At 43.2% G+C, this 20,143-nt stretch overlaps 1 protein-coding gene across 1 annotated transcript in view; it reads left to right on the top strand.

The window, feature by feature from the left end:
• nphp1 (nephronophthisis 1) overlaps nt 1–20,143 on the top strand; it is an 88,788-nt gene that overhangs the window by 63,760 nt on the left and 4,885 nt on the right. Inside the window, exons 13-19 of the mRNA XM_078212305.1 lie at nt 113–223; nt 421–503; nt 2,544–2,620; nt 2,700–2,793; nt 6,222–6,334; nt 9,704–9,777; nt 13,559–13,603. Of these exons, the coding sequence (XP_078068431.1) occupies nt 113–223; nt 421–503; nt 2,544–2,620; nt 2,700–2,793; nt 6,222–6,334; nt 9,704–9,777; nt 13,559–13,603 (597 nt within the window). The remainder of the gene's footprint in view (nt 1–112; nt 224–420; nt 504–2,543; nt 2,621–2,699; nt 2,794–6,221; nt 6,335–9,703; nt 9,778–13,558; nt 13,604–20,143) is intronic.

Here is a 20,143-nt window from a genome sequence, read left to right on the forward strand (position 1 = left end):
GAGAGATTATACTTTAGTCGGTACATTTTGTTTATTCACAAATCAGACTATTAATCTGTAGTTGCTGTAACAAGAGAAGATTTTATGTTCTAATTTTTCTGTATCATTCCAGGTTACTGGCATACTTCCTAGCATGCTGGATGGTGACTGCTTTGTTAGGTCAAATTCCCAGTCTCCACGCATTGGCATTCTGTTTGAACTGGGTATTACCTACTTTCGTTCGGTGAGTTAGTTATGAAAAGCTTGTTGATAGTTTAGTTTGCAACTCCAGAACAATCCGAATGCAATATTGCTACATATTTTAATTCAAATAAATGTTTATTTACTGTGTTTGAGCGCGAATAAAGATGCCACGTTTGGGAAAAAAACTCTCTTCCTCGCATTCTGCATGCTTTTTAATGAACCTCTTTCATAACATAGTCAACTGGACACCAAGGGGAGTTGAGCTGCGGCTGGGCTTTTCTGGAGCTGTTTACTGCTAATGGTGATGCTGTTCCCCACAGGTAAACGAATGCTTTATAAAACAGAACTTCTCAATTAATGGAAATATAAAAGCAAATCTTAACTGTACGCATAATTCTTACTGTTTTGAGTTATTTAGCACTGTTTTTTTATTCAATGGTCTGACGATGTTTCCCTTACCAGAATCATGTTCTTAAAAATGAGAAAGAGATTGCTTTTGCCCCAATTGACTGTATTAGGCATGAGATTAATCATGATCCTAGATGCAATACTGCTACTAGATTAAGTAGTAACTCTATACCCTCACACTCCCTTCAGAAAATATACAGCAAGTAACCTGATCAGCTACAGCCATAATCTCATGTATTTTAAAATAAGATAGAGTTATCAAAATACAGATTATATTATACTCTTCATTAATGAAGATTCTTGAGCTGGAAATTGAATGGCGCCTGAATTAGGGCATAGTCCTGGTGCAGAATGTGGCCCTTTTCAAATTATTTTTATTGGTTTTCAAAAAGAGTTGAGGAACAGACAAACAAAGTACAATACAATGAAGCAGTTCACCCACACCACCCCCCCCAGTAAACAAACAGATACAAACTATAAAAAAATTAATTAAAAGTCAATCAACAATAATTAACTGTTTAAAGAAAGAGACAAAATGCTGCCATCTACGATAAAATTTCTCAGTAGATCCTCTTATAATATATTTAATTTTCTCCAAATAAAAGACATCAAGTCTCCTAACTGGGATATGGCAGTGGGTAGCTTGGGGAGCCTGCGGGCTATAAGTGAAACAAACGCAATGACTTCATAGAGTATCAGAGGATCATACAGTGCAGAAGGAGGCCATTCGGCCCATCAGGTCTGCACCGACCACAATCTCACCCAGGCCCCATCCCATAAACCCATGCATTTACTAACCCTTAACTGGTTAGTCCCCCCGGCACTAAGGGGCAATTTAGCATGGCCAATCCACCTAACCTGCACATTTTTGGACTGTGGACGAAACCGGAGCACCCGGAGGAAACCCACACAGACATGGAGAGAATGTGCAAACTCCACACAGACAGTGACCCAAGCCGGGAATTGAACCCGGGTCCCTGGCGCTATGAGGCAGCAGTGCTAACCACTGTGCCACCTTCTGCCTCAATTTTAGTGAGACAGGCCAGTTCAAATAGGATTCCAAATATGGCTATCAAAGGACAAGGACAAAAGGACAAAAATCATCCAGCTTTGAACACTCCCTGAACATGTGGGTATGGTGTGGAGGGGCCAGTGAACACTTGTCGCATTTGTTGTTTGTGTTTGAAAGGAGCATGCTAATTCCAGCCTTGGTGAAGTGAAATCAGTGCAAAATTTTAAATTTGAATTAAGCTTAACTAAGCATAAGAGGATGTGGAGTTGATCCTAAGGAGGGCCTCCTCCCATCAGTCATATGCAAAGTCAAGCCTTTGTTTTGCTTCCCAGTAACTTCTTATCTTGCGGAGAGGGGAGGGTCCAGAGGATAGCATGAGATCATACAAACTTGAAATAAAACCTCCGTGACTTTGGGGCAGTGACAAAATCCCTTCCTATGGGCATATTAATAGGTATTAGAATATGTGACCAAAAGTTTGGTCAATAAGGTGTGGAATGGACTGCCTGCAGTGATAGTGGAGTCAGACACTTTAGGAACATTTAAGCGGTTATTGGATAGGCACATGGAGCACACCAGGATGATAGGGAGTGGGATAGCTTGATCTTGGTTTCAGATAAAGCTCGGCACAACATCGTGGGCCGAAGGGCCTGTTCTGTGCTGTACTGTTCTATGTTCTATCAATGGACCCTTCCTCGCCCTCCTTTTTGAGCTTTGTGGAAATGTGCTTGTTTCCCACACTTTCAGTTACCTCTCTTACCTTCATTTGCGCATCCTATGCAATGCCCTCCCTATTCTTGTAATACATCTTGGAATGTCTCAGGTACTTGTATAAATGTCTTGCGCAATGATGACATCCACGCATCTTTGATTTTTCTGAAGTAGATCAAAAATATTAATGCTTGTGCATTGTTTGGTATTTTTTTCATGAACATTATAGGACCTATGAAATGGTATTAAATGGTGGAACACCTTATGAGAAAGGATTAGAAGTTGATCCAACAGTTTCTAAGAGAGGTGAGATGTATCAATTTTTATGCAGATATTCCTGAATCCTTGAACTATATCCTAATCTTGTTTTGCCTTTCTGCTTTAGCTACTCTTTTTGGACAACTGATGGCCACCAGGAAACAACCAAAACTACTAATAAAGCTGAAGTCGCCTACTAAGAAGATGAGAAATATTCTAAAGTAAGTATTTATGATCTGTGTGGTAATTTATCTTGTGAGACCAACAAACCATACCAATTTAAGTCATACTTTCTTTTCTTTTTGTTGAATACCAGCTATGTCCCACTGAGATAAAGAACAAAGAAAATTACAGCGCAGGAACAGGCCCTTCGGCCCTCCAAGCCTGCACCGACCATGCTGCCCGACTTAACTAAAACCCCCTACCCTTCCAGGGACCATATCCCTCTATTCCCATTCTATTCATGTACTTGTCAAGACGCCCCTTAAAAGTCACTACTGTATCCGCTTCCACTACCTCCCCTGGCAACGAGTTCCAGGCACCCACTACTCTGTGTGAAAAATCTGCCTCATACATCTCCTTTAAACCTTGTCCCTCGCACCTTAAACCTGTGTCCCCTAGTAATTGACTCTTCCACCCTGGGAAAAAGCTTCTGACTATCCACTTTGTCCATGCCTCTCATAATCTTGTAGACTTCTATCAGGTCTCCCCTCAACCTGGATGTTGTCTATATGGACTTTAGTAAAGCGTTTGACAAAGTCCCTCATGGTAGGCTAGTGAAAAAGGTTGGATCCCATGGGATAAAGGGGGAGGTGGCTAGATGGGTGGAGAACTGGCTTGGTCATAGAAGACAGAGGGTGGTAGTGGAAGGGTCTTTTTCCAGCTGGAGGCCTGTGACTAGTGGTGTACCGCAGGGCTCTGTATTGGGACCTCTGCTGTTTGTGATTTATATAAATGATCTGGAAGAAGGAGTAACTGGGGTGATCAGTAAGTTTGCGGACGACACAAAACTGGCAGGACTTGCAGATAGTGAGGAACATTGTCAGAGGCTACAGAAGGATATAGATAGGCTGGAAATTTGGGCAAGGAAATGGCAGATGGAGTTCAATCCTGATAAATGCGAAGTGATGCATTTTGGAGGGAATAATGTAGGGAGGAGCTACACGATAAATGGAAGAACCATAAAGGGTGTAGAGACGCAGAGGGACCTGGGTGTGCAAGTCCACAGATCTTTGAAGGTGACGTCACAGGTGGAGAAGGTGGTGAAGAAGGCATATGGCATGCTTGCCTTTATAGGACGGGGCATAGAGTATAAGAGTTGGGGTCTGATGTTGCAGATGTATAGAACGTTGGTTCGGCCGCATTTGGAATACTGCGTCCAGTTCTGGTCGCCACCAGAAGGACGTGGAGGCTTTGGAGAGAGTACAGAGGAGGTTTACCAGGATGTTGCCTGGTATGGAGGGGCTTGGTTATGAGGAGAGATTGGGGAAACTGGGGTTGTTCTCCTTGGAAAGACGGAGGATGAGGGGAGACTTAATAGAGGTGTATAAAATTATGAAAGGCATAGATAGGGTGAACGGTGGGAAGCTTTTCCCCGGGTCGGTGGTGACGTTCACGAGGGGTCATAGGTTCAAGGTGAAGGGGGGGAGGTTTAACACAGATATCAGAAGGACATATTTCACACAGAGGGTCGTGGGGGCCTGGAATGTGTTGCCGGGCAAGGTGGTGGAGGCGGACACACTGGGAACGTTTAAGACTTATCTAGACAGCTATATGAACGGAGTGGGAATGGAGGGATACAAAAGAGTGGTCTAGTTTGGACCAGGGAGCGGCGCGGGCTAATTGTTCCTTGTTTCTCGTTTCAAGGCTTCATTCTATGATCATCTTGCTGGTGCCAGTACAGAGCGAGACTGCGGATAGTTGGGAACCTGTCTCGGGGGCAGGGAATTCATATGGTGTTCGTGGAAGTGGAAATGACTAGGGTTGGGAAGCATTTCCCGATCAGGGCTATTGTGATCTCCTGGACTCGTTTCGATCGCCTCAGGGGGTCGGAGAGGAATTTCCCAGATTTGTTTTCCCCATATTGGCCCTGGGGTTTTTCACTCTGGGTTTTCGCCTCTCCCTGGAGATCACATGGTCTGGAATGGGGGGGTGGGGGTGAGTTAATAGGTTGTAATGAACAAAGCATCGTAGCTGTGAGGGACAGCTCGGTGGATAGGATATTGGTATGTAGATAGGCTGGAAAATTGGGCGGGGATCCTGGATTCAGGATTCAATCCTGGACCGGGGAGCGGCGCGGGCTTGGAGGGCCGAAGGGCCTGTTCCTGTGCTGTATTGTTCTTTGTTCTTTGTTCAACCTCCATCGCTCCAGCGAGAACAAACCAAGTTTCTCCAACCTCTCCTCATAGCTAATCCCCTCCATACCAGGCAACATCCTGGTAAATCTTTTCTGTATCCTCTCCAAAGCCTCCACATCCTTCTGGTAGTGTGGTGACCAGCATTGAACACTGTGCAAGTAACTTTGAGGGCCTAATATTTTTGATTCCTTTAGGATATGTGGGACAATGAATTTCTAGGGAATCTTTATTTATTTATTAGTCACAAGTATGCTTACATTAACACTGCAATGAAGTTAATGTGAAAATCCTCTAGTGCCTGTTTGGGTATACTCGGGGAGAATTTAGCATGGCCAATTCACCTAACTTGCACATCTTTGGAGTGTGGGAGGAAACCGGGACACCCGGAGGAAACCCACGCAGACACGGGGAGAACATGCAGACTGCAGGCAGACAGTGACCCAAGCCGGGAATCGAACCCGGTTCCCTGGTGCTGTGGGGCAGCAATGCTAACCATTATACCCAGCTTATCTGGAGTATCTTTAGCTGAAGCGCTGTGGAAACCCCAGAAAATAATGTGAACAGCATTTTTCCGGGGTTTCCAGACCTCTATGTGGTGGTCAAGGGCCACTGTGGAAATATAGTCCCTAGGTTTTAATCAGATAAGTAGAGAGGAACTATTTCCATTCACTATTCACTGGGGCGGCACGGTAGCACAGTGGTTAGCACTGCTGCTTCACAGCTCCAGGGACCTGGGTTCGATTCCCGGCTTGGTCTGTGTGGAGTTTGCACATTCTCCTCGTGTCTGCATGGGTTTCCTCCGGGTGCTCTGGTTTCCTCCCACAGTCCAAAGATGTGCGGGTTAGGTTGATTGGCCATGCTAAAAATTGCCCCTTAGTGTCCTGGGATGCGTAGATTAGAGGTATTAACGGGTAAAATATGTAGGGCCTGGGTGGGATTGTGGTCGGTGCAGACTCGATGGGCCGAATGGCCTCTTTCTGTACTGTAGGGTTTCTGTGATTTCTGATTTCTATAGGGCTATTAAGCTCATCATCAAAAAAACAAAGGGAGAAATTGTTGTTAGGCTAGAGGAGGTTGCTGGAGCAATTAGCTGGATTAGATTTGTCTTGCTTTTTGAAATGATGGAGAAAATTAATGTAATTACATACTGAAACTTAATTCGCCTATTAGCAGCTGTGGCTGCATTCCTGTGTGGACACTGCAGAAGTTGTGGAATAGTATTGGTTCACATCCGAGAGCTATAATGTAACAGTGATTGACTTGTATTGAGTACTTGCTTACTTTATTCACAGCTTGCTTCCAGAAACTTTGGTTGGCCCAAGTTGCTGCACCCACCTGTTGGCATTTTATCGACAATTACTTGCAGATGCGCTTCTTAAAGACCGAGTTAATGTACAAAAAGCTGGTGAGAACACAGACTAAAAATCTGCACTATGTCTAAAGGTGAAAATTGCTGTAGGTGTAGGCATACATAACCGCTGAAACCGCTATTTTAATAAAGTCATGGCTGATCCTCTGCATTAACTCCACTCTCCCATCCATCCTCATGTCCCTTGAACCCATTGAAGTCCAAAATTGATCTCAGTGTAGAATACCCTCAATGACTGAGCATTCAGAACTTATTCAGGGCTGGACAGTACTAATCCCTACCCATCTCCTCTTGGAAGTTAAAGCAAACTTAACTGATCAGTTGTGTTGTGGCCATTTTGCTGGTCCGCCCTACAGACTTTGCCATTATCCGCAGAGCCAGCCACAATCTCATAAGGACAAAGTTCGAGGCTTTTCAAACAACTAGCGTGTCCATGATTGGGAATTGTTTAAACTGCACTGATATGCACGTCAATATTGTTTGATCTTTTTAAAGCAATAGAAACTATTAGCACAGAGTATACCATTTTCCTATTTCATCATTGATAACCTCCATGCCTTAAGGGAATAAATTCTTATAGAACATAGAACATAGAACATTACAGCACAGAACAGGCCCTTCGGCCCACGATGTTGTGCCGACCTTCATCTGAAACCAAGATCAAGCTATCCCACTCCCTACCATCCTGGTGTGCTCCATGTGCCTATCCAATAACCGCTTAAATGTTCCTAAAGTGTCTGACTCCACTATCACTGCAGGCAGTCCATTCCACACCCCAACCACTCTCTGCGTGAAGAACCTACCTCTGATATCCTTCCTATATCTCCCACCATGAACCCTATAGTTATGCCCCCTTGTAATAGCTCCATCCACCCGAGGAAATAGTCTTTGAACGTTCACTCGATCTATCCCCTTCATCATTTTATAAACCTCTATTAAGTCTCCCCTCAATCTCCTCCGCTCCAGAGAGAACAGCCCCAGCTCCCTCAACCTTTCCTCATAAGACCGACACTCCAAACCAGGCAGCATCCTGGTAAATCTCCTCTGCACTCTTTCCAGCGCTTCCACATCCTTCTTATAGTGAGGTGACCAGAACTGCACGCAATATTCCAAATGCGGTCTCACCAAGGTCCTGTACAGTTGCAGCATAACCCCACGGCTCTTAAACTCCAACCCCCTGTTAATAAAAGCTAACACACTATATGCCTTCTTCACAGCTCTATCCACTTGAGTGGCAACCTTTAGAGATCTGTGGATATGGACCCCAAGATCTCTCTGTTCCTCCACAGTCTTCAGAACCCTACCTTTGACCCTGTAATCCACATTTAAATTAGTCCTACCAAAATGAATCACCTCACATTTATCAGGGTTAAACTCCATTTGCCATTTTTCAGCCCAGCTTTGCATCCTATCTATGTCTCTTTGCAGCCTACAACAGCCCTCCACCTCATCCACTACTCCACCAATCTTGGTGTCATCAGCAAATTTACTGATCCACCCTTCAGCCCCCTCCTCTAAGTCATTAATAAAAATCACAAAGAGCAGAGGACCAAGCACCGATCCCTGCGGCACTCCGCTAGCAACCTGCCTCCAGTCCGAAAATTTTCCATCCACCACCACCCTCTGTCTTCGATCAGATAGCCAGTTACCTATCCAATCGGCCAACTTTCCCTCTATCCCACACCTCCTTACTTTCATCATAAGCCGACCATGGGGGACCTTATCAAACGCCTTACTAAAATCCATGTATATGACATCAACCGCCCTACCTTCATCAACACACCTAGTTACCTCCTCAAAAAATTCTATCAAATTTGTGAGGCACGATTTGCCCTTCACAAATCCGTGCTGACTATCCCGGATTAATCCGCATCTTTCTAAATGGTCGTAAATCCCATCCCTAAGGACCTTTTCCATCAATTTACCAACCACCGAAGTCAGACTAACCGGTCTATAATTACCAGCCATTGAAGTTTTTAAATTCACTTATAAGATGTGGTTGTCGCTGGCTTTATTGCCCATCTCTAGTTGCACATGAGAGTTCCGTTGCGCATAATTTAGGATTGCTCTTGCACAAAACAAGTTCCCCTGTCCACCCTGACACTGTGTTGTTCGCTGCTTCAAATATTTATTCAATACATCTTTAAAAGGTGAAAATGATTTAAGTAAAATATTTCGGGAGCTTCCCAGGAATGCCATCCAACAAAACTTATCATCCATCCATGCAGGGAGAAATAAACACTTAGTCAAAGAATAATTTGAGGAGTATCTTAGTGGAGAAAAGAGAGGCAGAATTCCAAAGCTTTAGGAAGTTGACATGGCCACAAATGGTAGAGCGATTTTAAAATAAAGGATACTTAAGAATGCAAAATTGGAGAACTGCAGATATCTTAAGAGGGTTATAATGCTGGAGGGGATTAAAGAGAGAGGGAGGGCAATGCCATGGCAAGGATTTGAAAAAAGGATAAGAATTTCAAAATCGAGGCATTGCTTAACCGGGAACCAATGTAGGTCAGTGAGCACAGGGATGATGGGTGAAAGGGATTTGGTATTGCTTAGGGGCTTGGGCAGGAGTGATTTAGATTACCTCAAGTTTACATAGGGTAGAATGTGGGAGTCTGGCCAGGAGTGTGTTGTAATAGTCAAGTCAAATCAAGATGAGGGTTTCTACAGCAGACGAGCTGAAGCAAACACATAATTGGATGATTTTACAGAGGTGGAAATAAGCAGTCTTAGTAATGGTACAGATGTAGAATAGAGCTTATCTCAGGATGAAATATGATTTGCAAACAGTTCAGCCTCAAGAATTGCTAGGGAGAGGAGAAGGAGTTAGTGGCTAGGGAACTGAATTTGGAGTGGGAGCTAATGGCTTTGTTTTTCCTGATATTCTATTAGGAGTAAATTTCTGCTCATTCAATGCTGGATATCAGAGGAGCAGTATTCCAGTTTACAGTGGCGAGGGATCGAGTGAGGTGGTGATAGGTAGAGTTAAATATAGTGAATGTTCAATGGAATTGTCACTTTAAATCAGATTTTTATAGCCTCCTCAGTGCCAGTAGAAACAGTCCATGTATGAGTCAATCTCACCTCATAATGGCCACTCCCTTTTGAACAAGGGCCTCCCCCATCAATGAATCCTGCACCAAGATGTTAAACATCACTAAAATGTATCTAACTAATTCTGATTGTTTTCACCTCATTACTACCATCAACTACCCAATCCATAATACTCCCCACCCAAACTACTGAGTCAGTGGTATAACTCTGTCAAAGGAAGCTACTGGTTTTGGACCAGTTGGACCAGTTCTTGTACTTTGCCAAATTTTCTTCAACAAAGAAACTTTTGATGTGCTATAATAATGTATATGCATCAGCATTGATTTTCCTTGTTTACTTTATTTGCAGATCTCATTGGTAACCCAGTGTTGGCAACATTTCCAGAAGTGCTGGAACAAACTGATATTTTAGATGCTCTTAGGGTGAGTCTGTTGTTGCTTAGCATTACCATTTCCTGAGCATGTTGAAAACCAGATAATTACTCCAATGCTGTTCTAACTGCTCCCATGCTCCATTTTACATAAATTCCATCTCATCTAAACATTTCTATAGTATCTGGCGAGTTAATGAAATATTTTAACCATAGGCAGAGGCAGGTACAATTTTGTCTTTTAAAAAGCATTCAGACAGTTACATGGGTGAGATGGGTATAGAGGGATATGGGCCAACTGCGGGCAATTGGGACTAGCTTAGTGGTAAAAACTTGGTGGCATGGACAAGTTGGGCCGAAGGGCCTGTTTCCATGCTGTTCACCTCTATGACCTCTACTACAGAGATATAGAAATAGGGTGGCACAGTGATTAGCACTGCTGCTTTACAGTGCGGCCTGGGTTCGATTACTGGCTTGGGTCACTGTCTGTGTGGAGTCTGCACGTTCACCCCGTGTCTGCGTGAGTTTCCTCCAGGTGCTCCAGTTTTCTCCCACAGTCTGAAAGATGTGCTGGTTAGGTGCATTGGCCATGCTAAATTCTCCCTCAGTGTACCTGAACAGGTGCCAGAGTGGGGATTTTCACAGTAACTTCATTGCTGTGTTAATGCAAGCCTACTTGTGACACAAATAAATAAACTTTAGACAAAAGATGTTAAAGCAACTTTGGTTTATTTATATATGTGGATAAAAGGCCTCCTTTAGTGGGTTATCTGGGATGTGGATGGACAGTAAAACAACATTGATTTGCATTTGTATAGCACCCTTAATGTTGAAAACATTTCACAAAGGTGTAATCAGCCAAAAATTGACAATGCGCCAAAGGATGAGATACTGGACACTGTGACTAAAAGCGTGGTTTAAGAACTAAGTTTTAAGGGAGTTCTTAAAGGAGAGAAAAGTAGAGATATTTAGGGAGGGAATTCCAAAACTTTGGCTTAAGGTGGCTGAAGAGAAGCCTGCTCTGCCATTTATTATGATCATGGCTGATCATCCCACCTTTCTCCGCCCCACCCCCCCCGCCGATATCCTTTCATTCCCTTCACCTCAAGTGCTATACCTAGCTGCCTCTTGAAAACATTCAATGCTTTAGCCTCAACTAAAATCTGTGGTGGCGAATTCCATAGGCTGATCACTGTTGTGAAGTTAGTGTTTGTAAAATTATAAACAGACTTCTAAAATGCTAAGAGTTGTAAAATTTCATGATTCTGTTGGAAAAGGTAGTTTTTTCTGTACTGAAGAGATGCAGGTGCAAAAATACAGTACACAGAGAGCATAGAGTGAAACATTGTATCGCGAGCTTAGGCAGTGGTGCTGCCGAGGCAACAGGTTGTTTTTTGAAGTTTGAAGGAACTGGGTGCAACTTAGGGTACAACTCAGGATGAACTTATAAATGAAAAATGAAAGATGAAAGACTGGCCAGGAGAGATTTGAAGTAATTCTGGATGGCCTTTTTAGCAACATGGAAAATTCAGTTGGAGAATTTTTCTTTAACAATAGGCAAGCAAAAATCTTTTTACAAGAATAAAAGCTGCAGCAGTCTTATAGCTCTTCATGGAAGCACCACACTCCTATGGTAAAGCATACCTGTAGTTGGTGGCAGTAGACCCAACCCTACCACAGATCAAGGCCCAAATCCTTTGCTGTCTCTAGTATACTCAGCCATTTCTTGATATCATGAGGAGTGAATTGAATTGGCTGCTGACTGGCATCAATCTTGCTGGGAACCTTACGAGGGGGCTGAAATGGATCATCCATTTGACGTTGCTAGCTGAAGATGTTTGTGTTCATTTCTGTCCTGTATTCGTACTCATTTGCTGGACTCTAGTATCATTGAAGATGGGAATGCTCATGGAGCCTCCCTCTGTGGTTGGATATTTAATTAGTGACTAAATGTGACTGAAGGTTGCAGAGCTTTGATCTGACATGTTGGGTGTGACATTACTTAGCACTGTCTATAGTATGCTACCTCTGCTGTTTATCATGCCTGTAAGTAATCCTATTGTAGCTCCACCTGGTTGGCAACTCATTTTTGGTATGTACGATGCTACACCTGGCATGCTCTCCTACATTACAAGGATATACAAGAACATGAAGCTACAGATTATTTAGAATCATTTGATTAGAATTTTGAAACCAAAATGTTCATATTGATTCTAGCTTGCTGTTCATGATCAAAGATCATGGACGGAATTTTCCCGTCCCACCCGCCATGGGAATTGTAGTGGGTGGGATATACGGACAATACAAATGTCCGTTGACTTCAAGCGGGATTTTCCAGTCTTGGGGCGAGCGTGACCGGAAAATCCCACCCCATGCATTCCTCCCAAAACTTAGTGTCAATCAGTATTGGTCCTGAAAATCCAACATGTAATGAAGTGATATTGTTTTTTTACTGTGTCTGTGCTATACACTCTCACTGACACAAGCCTGTGAATTGGTTAGAGGTGTTCTGTTCAAGCTGAGTAAGGGAGTGTGGAACAGCAGCAACCTGACTGAGATCACCAAACTGCGAGTCTATCAAGCCTGTGTCCTACAGATATGATACCTGGAAAACAAATGCTAGGCAGGAAAAAAGGCTGAACAGTTTCCACCTTCACTGTCTTGGATGTATCCTCGGCATCTCTTGGCAGACCAACTCGAAGATCCTGGAGCATGTTAATCCCATACACTCATCGCTAAGACAACTCCGTCTGCACTGGTTTGGCCACATTCACCGGACAGGTGATTGCATTATATCCAAAGACCTTTTGCAGGTTGAACTGACATGATCTCCTGGGTGTCCATACCTTTGCTACAATCACACCTGCAAGTTACTTCTGGACAATGACTTTTTGAAGGGGCATTGGAAGAGGCAAACAGAAATTAAAAGCCAATTGGTCAAGAAGATGGCCCAAATAAAATGGAGGCCAGTGAATTGTGCGCCTTCTCAGAGGACTGTCTTCCTCTGACACAAATGTGGCTGAGACTGCCAGACCAGAGTGGGGCACCTGAATCACATCAGCTTAACAAAGAGTTGGTGCAAACCATCATCCTATGAGATTAAAGGCTGCCACCCTGTGTTCTATAAATGCTTTAACGTCGAGAGTGTCATCGATTCCAGATGCTCAGTACTTCTGCAGAGGAAGCTCTGAAATCTAGATTTTCAAGGGTTTGTGTTGGGTCTCCATTCAAAACTAAATTTGAGGGGCTGGATTCTCATGCAGTTGCCATATTATCATGGTTCTGCAGACTTAATTTGTCCTTAATTAAGGTCCTTAATTTGAATTAGTGACGGGAAGTAAAATAAAATAGTGAACAGCTTCAAAGAGGCCCCAAATCTCCATTGGAAGCTCTTCACCCTCTGCCACAAGTCACCTCCTCCACCTCCATCCACCAATTCTGAACTTCAGTGTCAGATGATTTGTAACTTCGAGTTAAGAAGGTTTCAATTATTAAAGCTGACCTGGGAATGCACAATGCATTCCAAAGTGGCATTAGTCTTTGTTTTAACTCAGCACTGATATTAATCAGCCTCATAAGTTGTTTAAAGTAATTATTAACAACAGATATTGTTATTGGTCACATGATGTACTTAATTTCTGCACCCCATTTTAGAATTGTGCCCTTATTTTATATTGCCTCTCCTTGTTCTTCTGACAGAAGATATCGCTTTACGCTTATTCATTTGAACATTTTTATTTCTGCGACTGAGGATCATATGTTTTGTTAAAAATACTGTTAATACGGAAAGTGTTCTCACCATTACTGACACCTGTTTGATTTCCACTTAACAGAGTGCGTGGTCTGAAAAGGAAGTAACTCTAAGCCGGCCTGAGAAGGTATTGTGTTTTTAGTGTATGTTACCAGCCTGATTTGCCTGTAAATTAAGAGCAACATCGTAACTTAGAAATAAATATCCTGCTTGCAACATACTTGATGTGGAGATGCCGGCGTTGGACTGGGGTGGGCACAGTAAGAAGTCTCACAACACTAGGGTTAACGGTTTATTTGGTATCACGAGCTTTCGGAGCCATGCTCCTTCCTCAGGTGACTGGAGAGTTGGGTTCACAAATACGGCATATATAGGCAGAGACACAATTGCAAGATAATGGTTGGATTCCAAAATGGATTTTGCCTATATATGCCTGTTTGTGAACCCAACTCTCCACTCACCTGATGAAGGAGCAGCGCTCCAAAAGCTTGTGATACCAAATAAACCTGTTGGACTTTAACCTGGTGTTGTGAGACTTCTTACTGTACAACATACTTCATTCCTCCCTTCTGAAAATTTTCCACACTCTGGTTCATTGCAATGGAAAAGTACCAAACATAGGCCAAGCTGTTTTTGTTCAGGTGGAAGGAGGAGTGACCATTAACAACAAGAAGCTGCATTTATACAGCACTCTTATAGTGATAAAACATCCGAGAGAGCTTCACAGGAGAACTACCAAACACAATTTATCAGATGGGACATCTTCATTATGTAGCTCTTGAGTGCCTCCAAATGGTTGTTCAAGAGCAAGATTGGAAATTTACAGGAGGTATGTGGCTGGAAGAACTGCTAAGATGGAGATAGACAGAAAAACAGAACCCCAAAAATCACCAGTGCTATTCCATAACTATCTAGTTCCTAATTCTAAAAGAGGCAAGCATCGGAAAATGTAATTTTTTCTTTCTCTAAACGTTTAGGTATTTCTAAACATTTAAGTATTTCTGTGCTGCACATAATTCTCTGGTCGGAAAATCAGTCTGTGACATTTAGTTGCCTGCCAGTAGGAATGAGTTTTAAAATTTAAAGTTTATTTATTAGTGTCACAAGTAGGCTTACATTAATACTGCAATGAAGTTACTGTGAAAATCCCCTAGTCACCACACTCCGGCGCCTGTTCGGGTACACTGAGGGAGAATTTAACATGGCCAATGCACCGAACCAGCAAGTCTTTCGGACTGTGGGAGAAAACTGGAGCACCCGGAGGAAACCCACGCAGACACGGGGAGAACATGCAGACTCCGTACAGACAGTGTCCCAAACCTGGAATTGAACCCGGGTCCCTGGCGCTATGAGGCAGCAGTGCTAACCACTGTGCCAATCTGTCGCCCAATTTGCAATGTACATTTTAAGGTTTGTTACTTTAAAGGACAAAAGAGTAACTAGAGAGAGAGAGTAGGGCCTGTTAAGGATCAACAAATTCATCTATGTGCGGATCCACAAGAAATGGGCGAGATCCTAAATGAATATTTCTCATCAGTATTCACTGTTGAGAAAAGCATGGATGTTAGGGAACTTGGGGAAATAAATAGTGATGTCTTGAGGAGTGTACATATTACAGAGAAGGAGGTGCTGGAAGTCTTAAAGCACATCAAGGTAGATAAATCCCTGGGACCTGATGAAGTGTGTCCCAGGACACTGTGGGAGGCTAGGGAGGAAATGCAGGTCCCCAAGCAGAGATATTTGAATCATCGATAGTCACAGGTGAGGTCCCTGAAGATTGGAGGTGGCAAATGTTGTCCTTTTGTTTAAGAAGGGCTGCAGGGAAAAGCCTGGGAACTACAGGCTGGTGAGCCTCACATCTGTAGTGGGTAAGTTGTAAGAAGGTATTTTGAGAGACAGGATCTGCAGGCATTTAGAAACGCAAGGACTGATTAGGGACAGTCAGCATGGCTTTGTGAGTGGAAAATCATGTCTCAGAAATTTGATTGAGTTTTTTGAAAGGGTAACCAAGAAGGTAGATGAGGGCAGTGCTGTTGATGTTGTCTACATGAACTTTAGCAAGGTCTTTGACAAAGTACCACATGGTAGGTTGTTGCATAAGGTTAAATCTCACAGAATCCAGGCTGAGTTAGCCAAATGGATACAAAATTGGCTTGATGACAGAAGACAGAGGGTGGTTGGAGAGAGTTGTTTTTCAAACTGAAGGCCTGTGACCAGTGGCGTGCCTCAGGGATCGGTGCTGGGTCCACTGTTATTTGTCATTTATATTAATGATTTGGATGAGAATTTAGTAGGCATGGTTAGTAAGTTTGCAGATGACACCAAGATTGGTGGCATAGTGGACAGTGAAGAAGGCTATCTAGGGTTGCAACGAAATCTTGGTCAATTAGGCCAGTGGGCTGAGGAATGGCAGATGGAGTTTAATTTAGATAAATGCGAGGTGATACATTTTGGTAGACTGAACCAGGGCAGGACTTACTCAGTTAATGGTAGGATGTTGGGGAGAGTTATAGAACAAAGAGATATAGGGATACAGGTTCATAGCTCCTTGAAAGTGGAGTCACAGCTAGACAGAGTGGTGAAGAAGGCATTCGGCATGCTTGGTTTCATTGGTCAGAACATTGAATACAGGAGTTGGGACGTCTTGTTGAAGTTGTACAAGACATTGGTAAGGCCAGACTTGAAATACTGTGTACAGTTCTGGCCACCCAAATATAGGAAGGATATTATTAAACTAGAAAGAGTGCAGAAAAATTTTACTAGGATGCTACCGAGACTTGTTGGTTTGAGTTATAAGGAGAGACTGGATAGACTGGGACTTTTCTCTCTGGAGCATAGGAGGCTGAGGGGTGATCTTATAGAGGTCTATAAAATAATGAGAGGCATAGATCAGCTAGATAGTCAATATCTTTTCCCAAAGGTAGGGGAGCCTAAAACTAGAGGGCATAGGTTTAGGATGAGAGGGGAGAGATACAAAAGTGTCCAGGGGGACAATTTTTTCACACAAAGGGTGGTGAGTGTCTGGAACGAGCTGCCAGAGGTAGTAGTAGAGGCGGGTACAATTTTGTCTTATTAAAAAGCAGTTAGACAGTTACATGGGTAAGATGGATATTGAGGGATATGGGCCAAACGTGGGCAATTGGGACTAGCTTTGGGGTTAAAAAATGGGGCGGCATGGACCAGTTGGGCCGAAGGGCCTATTTCCATGCTGTAAATCTCTATGACTCTATGACTCTAAATGTTACCCTTCCCCACCCCCCCCTTTGTAGAAACACCGAGGTTCATTTTAACAATAAAACGTAGAATGTAATAAAGAATATAAAAAATGGAGCGGCAGATTAAGTCCTAACAAAGATGCTGTAGGATGGGAAACCTTTATGATGTGGTATACAATTAAGTTGCCAACTGCTGGACTTGACCAGAGCTATGTTCAGAACAAAGACTGCCGTATTGTGAGTTCACAAAATGGAGAAACATCAGTCTCATGAGCCACAGTGGAAAATGAAAAAAAGCAACATATTTGTAAGAATGCAAAGGAAGATGGATTGGGAATTAAATGAGGGATTGTGGGTGAATAATAATGAAGAGGATGAATGCAATATTTGGTTGCGAATGGTAACTGAGCGACAGATGTTAAGATCAAAGTGTACGTATAATTTGTACATTACAAGACTGTGCCTGAATCACAAAAATTAATATACGTCCTGTAAAGCATTGATTGGAAAGACCTAAAACTTAGAAATTACCATCATTACTGGGCTCATAAAGCAGCAGTAGGAGTTTGTCGTGAGTTCACAAAATGGAACAAAACCAATAGATAACTGAGGCAAGATTTAGTATTGTAGTATTATAGAATGTGACTGTTGGTGCAAAAAGAGACATGCAGTTGAAGTGTTTCACTCTGCACTCATCATTACCAAAACATACCTGATACGCTTGCTGCATTTGAATCTGCTACTGCATCTAAAAATTTGCTTGAACAGTTTAATGTGCTCCATCTCGTGCTCAAATTCACCTTGGAAATTGAACAGCTTAATAAATTCCTCTTCCTTGCTAGTTGAGAAATCTATGAACGAGCACCCTCCGACAGCAAGTGTACATTCACCAGTCAGTATAAGTTTTGGGATTTCTTCATCTTCACATGTTATATTGGCCTTAGCAGCAAATTCATAAATAAGACCCAAACAATTTGCTAATTGTGCAACTAGGGCACAGCAAAGCATGGTGAGGCTATCACAAGCAGACCATGACTCGCAGGGCAGGATCTTGAGCCCAGACTCTTCGCTTGCCGGCAGGAGTGCAAAATCCGGACAGAACCAGAAATCACAAATCTTGCCGGCAAGATCAGGATTTCCGATTTCCCTGCTCCTCCCCAACGACCATAATGGGCAAGAACCTGATTTTAATACATTCTAATAAATTTAAATATGATTAAGTTGTCCCCTCGCCAAATTATCCCCCATCATGGTATATTCATACCTCGCCAACATGATGTCACGTCGGGGGTGCAAAGGTAACTATAGCCACCGGGGGAGAGGGACATGACCAGGTTTCTGATGGATGGGTCCTAGAGGTATCCCCATTTAGGTGGGGGGGGGAGCTGTGGGGAGCAAGCACTGAGGGAGGTGCCAGCAATAATTTGAGGGGTGGGGGAGTGGAGAGGGGTGGATGCAGGCGATAATCGTGGGGGCAGAGCCTCTGATACTTCCATGGGGGGGGTGGGGGAGGTGGAGAAGATTGTTCTGATCAGGGCACCCTTTTTAAAAGTCTTGCCGGCTGAGTTCCCACCTCACCAGAGTGATAGTGTAAACCACGCCCACTCATTTTTTTAGTCTGAGCCTCAAAATCTGGAGAGAAAACTGATATGTGGAGCTGGAGAGCTTTGAAGAATTGTGGTGAGATTCCACTTGCTGTGCATCACATATACTCACAAGTGGGCCTAAGGCTGTGATTTTTGAAAAGTGTCCAGTCTACCTCAAATTACTCTGGAAGGGCAAGGTACCTTTAAAACATTAAGCAGCACATGAAGCTACCGTTTCATGCTGCTACTATGCAGTTGCTACACAGGTAATAGTTTCCACTATCAGACTGATGCTATTGAATCAAAAATATGTTCTGCCTACCATGCGAATCATAGAATCACCACAGTGCAGAAGGAGACCATTCGGCCCAATGAGCCTGTACCAACAACAATTCCACCCAAGCCCTATCCCCATAACCACACGTATTTATTCTGCTAATCCCCCTGATACTAAGAGGCAATTTTAGCATGGTCAATCCACCTTGCCGGCACATCTTTGGACTGTGGGAGGAATGATATGGAGATGCTAGCGTTGGACTGGGGTAAGCACAGTAAGAAATCTCACAACACCGGGTTAAAGTCCAACAGGTTTATATGGCAGCACAAGCTTTCGGAGCGCTGCTCCTTCATCAGGGGAGGAAACCAGAGCACCTGGAAGAAACCCACGCAGACACGGGGAGAATGTGCAAACTCCACACAGACAATCATCCGAGGCTGGAATCGAACCCAGGTCCCTGGCGCTGTGAGGCAGCAGTGCTAACCACTGTGCTACCGTGCCGCCCACAAATGAGTTATGTGTTTTATGAATTTTCGGGTTGGTGCAATGCCAGGTATGTAGGCTGTACATCCCAATGACTGGCAGATTGTATCAAACAGCAGGTCACTTTGGCTGTTTGCAATAGGCAGAGAGATTACTGACTATGCACAGCCAGCCTATGCTTGTAAAACAATAGTGTCGAACATCATGATAGGCAGTGGATGTGTTTGGTGGTCATCTTCCAAAGTTCTGTAGATTCCTGCATTTGGTCCCTGGAGATTGGAAGGTAACAAATGTAACCCCTCTATTTGAAAAAGAACGGAGAGAGCAAATGGGGAACTGCAGGCCTTTTACCCTGACATCAGCAATAGTCATAGAGATTTACAGCATGGAAACAAGCCCTTCGTCCCAACTTGTCCATGCCGCCCAGTTTTTACCACTAAGCTATTCCCAATTGCCGAAGTTTGGCCCATATCCCTCCATACCCATCTTACCAATGTAACTCTAAATGCTTTTAAAAAGACAAAATTGTACCTGCCTCTACTATTACGTCTGGCAGCTAGTTCCGGACACTTACCAATGTCTTGTACAACTTCAACAAGACATCCCAACTCCTGTATTCAATGTTCTGATCAATGAAACCAAGAGGTAAAATGCTAGAACCTATTACAAAGGATGTAATAACTGGGCACATAGGAAGTAATGGTAGGAATGACCAGAATAAATGTGGATTTATGAAACCGAAATCACGTTTGGCAAACATATTTTGTGGTTGTAATTAGCGAAATAGATGATGGGAACCTTTGGATGTGATGCATCTGGATTTTCAGAAGGCTTTGATTAAGCAAAATTGGAGCACATGGGATTGGGAGTAATACACTGGCATGGATTGAGAATTGGCTAATGCACTGAAAACATAAATGGGATACTCTCAGGTTGGCAGGCAGTGACTAGTGGGGTGCCACAAAGATGAGTGCTTGGGCCCCAACTTTACACAATCTATATCAATGATTTGGATCTGGGGACCAAATGTAATATTTCCAAATTTACTCGATTGCACAAAACTAGATGAGAATGTGAGTTGTGAAGAGGATGTAAAGAATCTTCAA

The sequence above is a fragment of the Mustelus asterias genome, chromosome 5 (assembly GCF_964213995.1).
Source record: "Mustelus asterias chromosome 5, sMusAst1.hap1.1, whole genome shotgun sequence".
In the NCBI taxonomy this organism is placed as follows: Eukaryota; Metazoa; Chordata; class Chondrichthyes; order Carcharhiniformes; family Triakidae; genus Mustelus; species Mustelus asterias.